At 38.7% G+C, this 12,949-nt stretch overlaps 1 protein-coding gene across 2 annotated transcripts in view; it reads right to left on the bottom strand.

Moving 5' to 3' along the window:
* The window catches only part of MMEL1 (membrane metalloendopeptidase like 1), a 128,163-nt gene that overhangs the window by 31,417 nt on the left and 83,797 nt on the right, over positions 1 to 12,949 (bottom strand). For both annotated transcript variants that reach the window (XM_075190166.1, XM_075190165.1), the window contains exons 6-10: positions 9,653 to 9,748; positions 6,790 to 6,908; positions 4,373 to 4,438; positions 1,664 to 1,798; positions 962 to 1,051 (exon numbers count right to left, since the gene is read on the bottom strand). In XM_075190166.1, coding sequence (XP_075046267.1) covers positions 962 to 1,051; positions 1,664 to 1,798; positions 4,373 to 4,438; positions 6,790 to 6,908; positions 9,653 to 9,748 — 506 coding nt within the window. The remainder of the gene's footprint in view (positions 1 to 961; positions 1,052 to 1,663; positions 1,799 to 4,372; positions 4,439 to 6,789; positions 6,909 to 9,652; positions 9,749 to 12,949) is intronic.

Below are 12,949 nucleotides of genomic sequence, written 5' to 3'. Positions count from 1 at the left end.
GCTAGAATCTGATTGGTTGCTATAGGCAACATCTCCACTTTTTCAAACCCGCAGTTTAGTAAATATACCCCTATGAGTCCAATCTGTGCTGGTCAGTTCCGGAGTCTGCTAGGCTAAATCCTTTAACCCATACGACCGTTTATTTCGTTTCTCTGTTGCAAGTACACATTAAGAAATTTATACAGAGATATTAAAAATTATCTGCAGTTCTTATGGGAATGCCATTCTTGCAAATAATGTCTGTTCTCACTCAGTTGCCACACTGCACATGATGCTGTATTTTTCTGTCGTAGAACTGGGTGAATGTTGACCGACCTCTAAGTTTGATTAAATGCAATTTTTGGAATGAAAGGGGCACCCACCGCCTATACAAAGCCCTGGTGAAAAAAGTACCATGGGAATCCTTACAGAAAAGTCACAGAGCTAAAATAGTTAATTACTAAAGGGACGTAATATTCCGGAGAAATTTGTACACTGGCCACGGCACTTTCCCTAAAGGAGTGGAGGCCGCCATTTTGTGAATTACTATTCACGAGAAGGTAACCAATCAGTCCACAGCCAACTGGGGACATCACTGAAATGCACAATGTAGGCAGCCATTTTGTCAGATGATCCAATATACATGGAAATGCAGCCTTTACATTCACTAGGAAGAAGTGACATCTCTGAGAGAGACAGCGGTGGCAGCCATCTTGTTTATGAGACAAAAAAGTCTTTAATTTAATTATATTCACTTGTAAATAGGTGATTTCATCATAATAATGGCTCTGATAACTGAGAATCTCTGAAGGCATAGATGAATGGACTCTCAGAATAATAATAAAGCATAACCTGGTCACACACTCATAAACTAGGGTCATACTACCATATTATTGACTGTGGCATATTATTGATTGTAATGTCATAGTGACATCAGGACGTGATGTATTGGTGACTTCTCGGACTGTTGAGGGATATTTACATCGATGGCGAACTTCTGCTGAAACTCGGTGAGGGTCATTTTGTTGTACAAAAGGGTGACATCATTCCGCTCTTCTGAGGCGGCTGTTGCCTGAAAGACAAGAAAAGGACAATAACGCTTCCGGTAGAGAGCCAATAATATCCCCCAAAATATCAGTTGTGGGGAGGTGCCTTTGTAAGTGTGTAGACATAACAGCCATACCGACAATGCAAGAACATAGACAGGGGCATAGCTTAAATACTTGTCAGGGCATCTTCCCTCCAGTTTCTCTCTTTGCCTTTTGTACCTGAGCTCACAAAAAACCACAGCGATTTTTACGTGAAACTACACAGACCTCACTGCTCAACTTAAAAGTGGAGGCGCTGGATACTATCCTTAGGCTGGGTACACACTGCAGGTTTTTCACCCAATTATCAGGCCAATCACACGATAAACGACTGTTCAGGGCGATATCACATTAGTGTGTACGCTCCAACGATGAACGATTATCGTTCCAAAGCACATTGTATCGTTTGATTTGATTTTATAAACTGACTATAAATCTCGGTAAACGATGGAACAAGGTTGTTACAATTCTGCAGTGTGTATGCACACTGCAGAATTGGAACCAATCACAGATTTCCATAGAGTTTACAGAGTCACAATCTTTTTTGCATATGGTTATGACAGTGGCACTATATGAATAGCTGAAGATGATGATACCTTTGCAATATCGGTCTCCAAGTCCATCACACGTGTCATTTCTTCCTGCACAAAGTTGTCATCTTTAGACATATTCTTGTCTTCTCGCACCATCCTGGCAATGGTAATCATAAACTGGAGGTAGGCTTGTCTTATCTATGGAAAAATACAACATTTACCATATACTGTGTTGATTGGAACTGGCTACACAGAAATAAATGAAAAACAAATGTACTATTATAAGATAGACAGCAAAAGACACAAGAAAAATTGATAAATGTATCACATTAAAAAGCTGAAATGTATAAAATCAGGCACATTTCTCATTTGACATGAGAGTTACTTAGATGGATCTTATAAACTTATAGATATAAGTAATCTAGGTCTCTTCGTCCACATAAAAAGTTCAAAACGTCCATAATACTGTAGGCAGCAAAATTGCCCCCAATCTTAGATAATAATTTTCCACTCCAGAGAGTCTCCTTACAAATGTCCGTGAATGTCCAACGTTTGAGAGAGTACCAGGACTAGAGTCCAATCAAGTTTGGTGACCACCAGTTTCCAAATCTTATATGGAAATCCCAAATCGCAAGCTAGTTACTGCTACGTTTGGATATTGGGCCGATTGGCATCTTTGCAGAAGGAGACCGACGGACTAGTAGACTGTGGTTTGCCAGGGTAGTTCCCGCTAAAGTCCGGACACTTGATAATAAATAACGTTGAGAATAGATCTTCTTACTAAGATTTGGGAACTGGTGGCTGATAATGATGCTGATGATAATGATTATCGCCATCACTAGATAAACCTCCTCTGATTTCCTGGTTGCGATTTACCCTCTAAAGCTGTTAGGTGCTTTCTTCATTGATATATATGAGAAGATTTTTTGTGCGCATTTACAAAAATAAATGTTATACATGTGAGTAAAGGCAGCTGCATTGTCAGCTTTCAGTACATATATTCGCAGTCTGTGAAAAGCCATTTTATTCTCTTATAGCTTAAAGACAGATTAGATGCAGCTGGTTTGTAAGAGTAATTCATTATTTGCAAGAACCATGCTTATGACCTTGAATATGGCAGCACAGGAGATAAGCCAACTCCCCCCTGGGGAGTATTCCTGTGTGACAATGAGAGAATACAGCAACATCTGTGTAAAGGGAACATGAGTGGTTAAAACCTTTTGGGGTGTAATTTTTTGTAATACGTGATTTTTGCTATATAGATATGGACTTGTAACTAATAAAGCAGAGCTAATTGTACACGCAAACCGTGCAGTGTATTTAATTCTCTTCAGCTGATGAGCTCATAACTGATAAACTGATACTTACAGGTGAACAATCTGATTTAGATTCGACAATCTAATGTCAGCCTCCACTTATAATTAGCTAGCAATAGAGAGCTGTTCTATAAAATATTGTGTAATATTATTAGTCTCAGCCAAACATTTTTATCACTCCACCTAGACTGGAGCGATTCTTGTGCCAGAGCTGCTTTATCCATCCCAGTCAACAGAAATATCACATCAATGATCTTGAGTTTATAATATACTAACAAAAAAAAACTTATTTCCAATCCCCTTATGCTGTAGATACTTCTTCTACTTTCAATTCTGATATAACGTAATAACTTGTCAGTAAAATGATGCTAGATGTCAGTAAATTGTATCAACTTGTCAGTAAAAATGTGTTCATGAATGGCTCGGGCCTCATTGATTCCACTTGTTCTTAGAGATTTGATAGGCTCAATACTGGCCTCGCCCACAAAATGGCTGCCTCCACTGTGTGTAGGGAAAAGTGAACACTAGGAATAGCACGTGTTTAACATTGCCCACAAGATATTTGCTCCAATTTTAGAATTTGATGATGGTTCCCTTTAATACTGATGGAATGTCTGCGCCTGCCTATCTAAATAATCTCAATACGTTCAGTAACACTTCATCAACTGCTAAGAACATTTTTTTCCATGATGAAATTAAAACGGTCAGATGAAACCAAAGACATTGTTAGAAGGTGGTTTGCTTGGCGTCCTCTGCCAGCGTGCTCATTTATCATCGACCCGAAGCACAAAAATGTTCTAGTCCAACAATAAAGTATATTCAAGACTAATTAATGATCTGCTGAGTTACACACGTTCGCTGAAAAGCCCTGTCATCCTTTCCTTGACAGTAAATTAAATGGAACCTCCTCGGTTTCTAATAATTCCCCCTGAAAAACCAAAACTAAATGAAGTTTTCATTTTCGCATTTTGTTTTTCCAAAAGTTCATTAAGGTGGTTGGGAAAAAAAAAAAAAAGTAGAATTACAGTTAATACTTTAATATTTGGGGGACATTTATGAAAACTGGTGCAACTATACAGAAGAGGAGCTGGAACCCACAGCAACCAATCCGATTCTGACAATGCTCTAGTGCAGTTTAGAAAATGAAAGCAAATTCCTGATTGGTCGATATGTCTTACAACATTTTTTCTTGCGCTTATCTATAAACTATTTGACCCCATTGATTATTATCGGCCATCAAAGCCGTTTTGCGGGCCAGCGTTTTCTAACCTACAACCTTATAGTATGTGTAAATTAGATTAATAAGGTTCAAAAGAAGCTGCCTTTAGGCCTCTACCTGTACACGTCAAGACATCAACGTTAGAATATTAACAACTTTAAAACAGCTAGTGTCCTGCATTGTAAAGCTATACTTTTTTACTATTTTGTACTTTAACAGATTAAAAGTTTAACTCACCCGCTGGTAATTTCCACTATTGAAATAGTAATCCCGGGAAGGCATCCCAAGGCTAGGCTGGTCAATCTGAAAACAGAAAAATCACAGTGTACGGGAATGATGAAATAGGGTTATTGTGCTTTTTGGTACTGAAACAAACAACCCCAAATTAGTTTCGCTCTCATTAATTGTTAGTTAAGATATTTCCTTTGAAAGTTTGGAACTAAGATTAAAGCAACCATCCAACGTCCCCATAGCCATCCCCTTTTTATGGGGATCTATTTTGGGTGGGTGCACTGAGCATGCCAAAATAACTATGTTGGTACTGCCAATTGGCATCTCCATTTAGATGTCTCTAACTTGTGTATCTCAGCTGACTGTAGGCTATAAACTATATATATTTTGGTTAAGGAACCATGCTGCTAACTTTTAAAACTCCTTAATAAACAGATTGACAATTCTGGGCAAAGACATAAAGGCAGGAAGAGTTTTTCCTCTCCAGACCTGTTTTAGACTAGATACGCTGCTATAACAGGATCGTCCTTTCTGCATATGGCAATGTTTCGGAGTTCCCATGGCTATTTATTGCAGCAGGAAATTATTACATTAGCTATAAAGTGGTCCCAGACCAGATGTACATGTGCAATGTCTGCTTTGTGGCACAGTAATGTGTACGAGATGCATTGTGAGCACTATATTAATCTGACAATCACTACAAAGCACTGTATTAGGAAATACAAAATACCTACTTAAAGGGACAGAAACAACCAGAGACCTGATTCATTAGTGTTATTACCTGCCGTTTTTTGCTTATCTTAAGCAAATCTACTCTGTGCATGCTCAGAAAAGGGAGATAAGAAGCAAAATCCGCTGCGTAAGTGAAGAATTTCTTAAGATGAAAATCCATCTTAACTTCACTCTTATCTCCCCATTTCTTCTTAAAAATAAGCATCTTAACTTTTGCACAAGATAAGATCACTAATGAATCAGGCCCCAGGACTCTTCTGCTGTCTTTTATTTTTGGCCACTGAAAATATTTAAAGGGGTTTTCACCCTTATTGATATGTATGTGACCCCCTACAACTCAATGGTAATTGCTGCTGTATTAAATTAAAAAATATATAGATAACATGTGCATAAAATATATTATATATATATATATATATATATACATATATATATATATATATATATATATATATACACGTATACATAATAAATAAATACAAACACATTGAAATCTAGAAAATCTTGAATGTGAGCAAAATATATAAAATGTAATAAATAAATATATGTTATATATGTATATATATATATATATATATATATATGTGCGTGTGTGTATGTCGCTCTCTACAAATAAATAAAATAAGTGCTATAGATTTGGCTAGTTATAGCTGAAGTTATAGCTATATAGGGGGACACTGAGTCCCCCCCCCAATAAGAAGCATCAACCTTTTGCAGACAATATCACAGGGACACCCATATCGCAGTCCCCTTTGTTATAATGTGTAAGCAACCCCATCTGGACAGTACGGGGCCAACGTCCAAGGGGCATTGAGCCTGACTAAAACATGCACATACTGTTGTGGAACTACAAATCCCAGCAAACCCTAGCAGACACCCACTGGTGCCTGTAGAACTACATGCAACCGCATCTCAGAGACAGCCAGGGCAGGCTGGAGAGTGTAGTTCCACCATAGTAGCTAAAAGTTAATAAAAACCACTAATTTTTTTATTATTTAATTAATTTAAACACTCCCCAAAATCACTTTTCCCCTCTTTACCTATAAAACCCATAGGGAATCTTATTTCTTCAGTCCTGATATAATCTAGTTGGAATACAAGTAGGAGAGCAGTGCTTCTTGTGGACATGCGGCACGAATGAACGACTTGAGTGGTCAATACACAAAGAGCCAATCAGAGCAGTTTTCTCCCGCTCCAGCCATTCAGGGACAAGCCCCTCCGATTAGCTGATGGCATCTTGACCCCTTCATTGACTTGTGTCACTGCTCAACTTGTCGTTCTTTTAGGGGTAGATTTATCAAACCTTCCAAACAGGAAAAATGGAGGTGTTGCCCACAGCAACCAATCAGATTCCGGCTATCATTTATCAGGTACATTCTAAAAAATGATAGCTAGAATCTGATTGGTTGCTATGGGCAGCACCTCCATTTTTCCTTTTTGGAAGCTTTAGTAAAAAATGTTTTATTTTTATTCAAATTGTGTTACTTCAGAATGAAAGAAAGAAGATTTGTATATTAATGAGGTAAAAACAGGATTTAGGGAGTGTTTATTTTAGCAGCGCTGATCTAAATATGTGTATAGTTTGTCTACACCCTATATACAGCCAAGTATATCGTTCCTGCAAACCTGCTAGAACACATTTTAGAAAATTATTACTGGGCATGAAAGAATATTGCAATTAATCTGTGTACATAAATGATGTGTTTGCTCGACTCCCGGTCGTCATTCCACACAAATATATCAGCGAGGACTCTTTTGTTGAATCTGTGGTTCAAGAGGGACAGCTTTTCCTCCAAATTCCATTGGGACTCTGAGAAAACGAAAGCGAGATACGGTTTAAGAAAGAATTATAAACTGTACAAAACCCTGCGGATCATCTGATCATTGCAAAAACTCTTATTTGTTTTCCTAAAGACACATTCCCTGGTATTAAAGCCAAACTCATTAGCAGGAACTACAGCGTATAAACAGAACTTTTAGGCGCCTCATAGAATTTTACTACATTTCAGCAGCTAAATAAGTGATTTGAGCTGTTTTCAGTTTAATGAGGCTGAAAACTAGAGATGGTCACTGACCCCCGTGTTTTGGTTTTGGATTCGGTTTTGGATCTGGATTACCGTCGTGTTTTGGTTTTGGTTTTGGTTTTGCAAAACCGCCATTGCGTGTTTTGGTTTTGGTTTTGGTTTTGTTTGGTTTTGTTTTGCTATTTTTTGGGAAAATCCATGTTTTTGGGCCTAAATTAACCCAATTTAGTGCTCCAACTGTTTTAGAGACAAGTAATCTAATTGTTGAGGTAATAAATCATCCAAAAAAACAGTTTAATTCTTCGTTGGTAGGCCTATTCTACACACAAAACAGATTGTCTTCCTCTCCATCTATGCATATTGGCAATGCAGCCATCGTCTTTGAATGTATATTACACCCTACACTTATAGTTAAATATGTAAAGAAATGGAAAAAGCCAGTTTGCTTTCTGTCTCTCAAGGCCCCCCTCCACTTGTATAAAATAGCAAAAAATTCAGCCATTATAGACTGTACAATATTAATTGACATGGAGAAAGCCAGTTTGGTTTCTGTCTCTCTAGTCCCCCCTCCACTTGTATAAAATACTAAAAAATTCAGCCATTATAGACTGTACAATATTAATTGACATGGAGAAAGACAGTTTGGGGTCACTCTGTCTCTCTAGGCCCCCCTCCACTTGTATAAAATACCAAAAAATTCAGCCATTATAGACTGTACAATATTAATTGACATGGAGAAAGCCAGTTTGGTTTCTGTCTCTCTAGCCCCCCCTCCACTTGTATAAAATACTAAAAAATTCAGCCATTATAGACTGTACAATATAAATTGAAATGGACAAAGGCAGTTTGGTATCTGTCTGCATCAGATCCTCTCTCCACTAGGAGTAAAATAGAAAACTATTCAGCCGTTATATAATCTAGAATATAAATAGAAATTGAGAAAGGCAATTTGGTATCTGTCTGCATCATAATCATCAACATCATCATTAGCGCCCTCGTCGCCTACACAAATCTCCCCCTCATCCTCTTCTAATTCCAAAGTGGCATCCTCAATTTGGGTATCACCGGCTACACTCGGGCTATTAAGGCACACATCAGCAGAATGCTCACGATTAGACATCCCACTGTTGGATGGACTCTCCACAGGGATTGTTGTCATTTGTGAATCAGAGCAAATATTCTCCTGTAATGCCTCACTGGTATCTTGCAGCTCAGCTTTGACGCGTAACAGTAGTTGTGCACCAATTGTAGGCTGGGTAACTTTTTGGGATCTGCCACTAATAGCCAAAGGTGAAGGCCTCATTCTCTCTTTGCCACTGCGTGTGTAGAATGGCATGCTTGCAATTTTTTTTTTATCGTCACTTAACTTTTGCTCAGTTACACTTCTTTTTCGCTTCAATACAGTAAATTTTTTTTTGGTTTTTGTTTTTTGCACTAATTTGAAAACACTCTGTTGTTTGACATCGCCTTGGCCAGATGACGTACTGGGAACACTAACATCAGGACTGGTGACAGAACCTGGTTGCTCATTTAGATCATATGTGGACTGCTTTGAATCCATTGCGTAGATACTGCTGACAGATATGACTTTTGACAGCCAGAAATATTAATGCACAATTAGAGAGGACACCCCAAAAACACTGAGGAGTGCTAACATTTATTGAGTAGATACTGCTGACAGATATGACTTTTGACAGCCAGAAATATTAATGCACAATTAGAGAGGACACCCCAAAAACACTGAGGAGTGCTTAAAATTATTGAGTAGATACTGCTGACAGATATGACTTTTGACAGCCAGAAATATTAATGCACAATTAGAGAGGACACCCCAAAAACACTGAGGAGTGCTTAAAATTATTGAGTAGATACTGCTGACAGATATGACTTTTGACAGCCAGAAATATTAATGCACAATTAGAGAGGACACCCCAAAAACACTGAGGAGTGCTAACATTTATTGAGTAGATACTGCTGACAGATATGACTTTTGACAGCCAGAAATATTAATGCACAATTATGGGGGACAACCCAAAAGCGCTGGGGAGTGCCAAATATGAAGAAAAAATAATAAACCTCTATCCTCCTCTCTGCACTAGCGATTTTGGTTAGAGCAATTGCAAGAACAATATTGTATTCTTTCTCTGTCCCTGCTCTAATTAGCCTATGACTACACCCTGCTCTCTCCCTCTGTCAAATGGCGATGGATTGCTGTGGAGGCGTGTATTTATAAAGTTCAAGTATCGCGAGAACCGAGTCCCGAGATCCGACGACGTCACAATGACGTTCGGCCTCGATTTGGATTCGGAATTGGCGGGAGAGTACCGAGCTGCTCAGCTCGGTACTCGGATACCCAAAGTTCGGGTGGGTTCGGTTCTCGGAGAACCGGACCCGCCCATCTCTACTGAAAACCCTCATGGACGGTCTCACAAGACGTGGCCTTGGGTTGGGATGACTTGATCCTCTCAGTTATGATGAATAGTATTTGAACAAGGTTATTGCTTACAAGGAGAGTTGTGCTAAGCGTTACCTTTAGTGAGGTTCCAATCCGTGTAAGCCACCGGCCACTCTCCAACTATAGGTAAAAGTTCTATAAGAGGTAACGCATCTCTCTGCTCAATCAGACCTGGGAGTAAAACACATCAGTCACCCCCAAAAAAATATTGCAATTTCATATGACGGCAATACTGGTAAGGTATCTCAGGTCTAATGTAATAACGAACAACAAAAAGAACGCGTATGTAACGGCCACAAGTACAAAACTATATCAATATTGACACAAACGCTGTGAAGAAATCCCAAAATAAACTAAGCACACTGTCTCTGTTATTATTATTTTTAAAAAGTCCCTTTTGGAAACCCAGAGGTCACTATTGAACATGGTCACGGAACGCTCGCCAACTGTGTTATAATGGGACCACACAGCAACACGTTCAATGAAACTATTCCTGTCATTGTCTTACACACAGTGAAGGCAGCCATTTTGTGGAGCTGTCTGTCAGAGATTGTTGTCTATCTAGCTAGGGCACAAGAAAGTACCACAGTGAATGGACAAAGCAATGGAAATTGCATGTAGTTTGATTGTTTATCACGGTAAACACATTTTTTTCTTAAGAGTTGTCATGAACTACTATGGTACCTCTCCGTAAGGCATATACCTGGGGTGCAAAATGGCTGCCTCCACTGTGTATAAGCAACTTGTGCCCTTTCACCCTGTTTTTTTGGCTAAGCGTTTGTTGTTTTTGCTTTTTTCTTCTTCCAAAGATATTTTTATGCTTTAAACATATAACCCATAGGAGTATCATACGGATTGGCCCATGTTTAAGTCAAGTTCCAACTAATAGAACACAATGTGAAATGACTGTTCTTGACTGTCTATCCTTCATCTTGATGATAAACATGAAATAACAGGGGAAAAAAATTGTCATCCTGGACTGTCCACTGCAATTTTATATTCGTTATTTTAAATTTTAATTGTGGTTTTAATTTTATTTACCTTGCATTTACCCCATGCATTTAGTTTATTCCTTTTCTGTATTAGTGCATAATATCATCTGACCAACGTATCAAATCTTGATTACGGAATCTTTTAGGCTGGTATGTGTCAAGGTGCCGGTTTGTACGAAGCATTAAAACCACCTTCAGATGGATGCGGTTTTAAAACACAAATCTCATTTTTTTTTATTAATCTGCGGTTTGCGTAAAATTGAATCCCATGTGTGTTGTAAGATACGCAAACCGCGTGCTGGTTTGCAAACTGCACCTCATGCAAAGACTGTTAGCACCTGATGTACCGCAACAGCCGATCGTAAGTCCATTTGCGCCGCGTCCTGTGAACACAACTTGCCCCCATGATTTGACATGTGCCTATGTTATATTTGTTGCCCCTTTCCATAAGTGCAGGACATGCAGGTTAACCATGTTACTTCGTGGAACATCCAATTCAGGGGCAAACGCAGGATTTGTAGAGGGGGGGTTTCCACACCACGCCACCAGTGGGCGTGACCAGCATGCATGGGGGCGTGGCTATAAGTTTAGACAGTGCTTGGCTGCTCTCCAACTCTTCCTATCCCCATAATATACATGGGCAATGCTGCGTGCGCTACTGGTAGGTGCACACAGCTCTCCCTTTTTAAGCAGAGCTGTGTGAAGTGGGAGCAGGGTTCAGCCACCTCAATTATACAGTGCCCCAGGTTGGATGGGGGGTTTCCAGGCACTAGAAAAAAAACCCTTGGTTTGCCTATGGAGTTGTGTCTTACACATATCTTAAGATACATTTCCAGATTTTTACTGCTACTTTTGGGAGACATTTTTACTAGCAAATCTATATCAAGCACCTTTTACGTGCATCATGTTCAAAACACAAGCAATTTGAGCAATCTAGCGAATGAGAACCATAGCTAAAAAAATGTGACTTTTTCTTGATTCATTCCACCAATTGCAGGGATCCCAGGCTGCAAAACCAGCCTCGGGGTACATGATTTTGCGGTTTGAAAATATGCGTCTTACTGTGAGGATTTTATTCCGATAAATTGCGAAAACCATAAAACTCTTCTTTTCTCTCTAAACATGTTAACCTCTTGGGAGCATATTTACTAAACTGCGGGTTTGAAAAAGTGGAGATGTTGTCTATAGCAACCAATCAGATTCTAGTTATCATTTAATTAGTACATTCTACAAAATGACAGCTAGAATCTGATTGGTTGCTATAGGCAACATCTCCACTTTTGCAGACCCGCAGTTTAGTAAATACACCCCTTGAAGTCTTACTTATATAATTTAAGCAGCCCTTCTTTGAATTGCATTAATTTTACTGGGGACTAGCCTCCAAACACAATCACCTTTTTCAAATTTTTATTAAAAGATTTTCTACAATAGGTACAAGAAAAATGAGAACAATTTACCCTCTCCGCTAGGTAAACCTACCTAACAACTAGCTCTCTATGCTACAGATCTCTATATGATCACCCACGTTCTTCTACTAATTAATTTGGCTAGTATTCTGTTGGCCCACTGTTGTTCTGTTGTATGCTTATTTCATATCAATAATGTCACATTCTAGTGATTGCACTTGCATGGATAATCCCGTACGGAACTGCCGACGTTCCATGACACTCTACAATGATGGCACGATAAAACCACACATTGGCAACTGTAAGTATTCAGCTGTAAGCAAGAAAACAGATGTACTTTGGAGCGATCTGGACTTCAAACACATAGGATGACACAGATAAGAGACAAATATGAAAATAGACTATTTACTCAATCGGAAACATATGTCGAAAAGGTAACAGCTGCAAATTTGCTGTAAGCTGTGAGATATAAGCAGCGTGGAACTAAACTCAACATAGGTGCAGGCGATATAGGACAGTATGAAAAGTGTGCACAGGGATAACGCCTTGAAAAAATGCTATAGCAATTAATCCAATTCTACCATTTTTCTACTACAGTTTAGATAACGAGAGGCAAATGTCTCATTGGTCGCCGTGGGTTACAGTACACTTTTGGAAGTCACCTGCGCAATAGTTTTCATGCATGTCCCAATGTGTTTTTAATTAGGAAATGCCTTTTTTTAAAGCAAGCATTCTACCATAAAAAAAAGGAGGAATTGGTCATTTGTGATCTATTCACGAGATTTCATGTCCATCCATATGTTTTTTACGAAATATTTGTAGAAGTGGAACCAGATTTATCAATATCTAAATTTACCCTTATACATATTTCAACCACGCACGTTAACATGCAATAAATTTTTCCTGCAAATTGTATTCAACGGTACTTTGTTTTATTCCTACCAAAATATTATTTTGTTTCAAACTAAGGGGTA

Source organism: Mixophyes fleayi, chromosome 11, assembly GCF_038048845.1.
Source record: "Mixophyes fleayi isolate aMixFle1 chromosome 11, aMixFle1.hap1, whole genome shotgun sequence".
In the NCBI taxonomy this organism is placed as follows: domain Eukaryota; kingdom Metazoa; phylum Chordata; class Amphibia; order Anura; family Limnodynastidae; genus Mixophyes; species Mixophyes fleayi.
The sequence above is the reverse complement of the archived record's forward strand: the minus strand, read 5'-3'. Positions and strand labels throughout refer to the sequence as shown.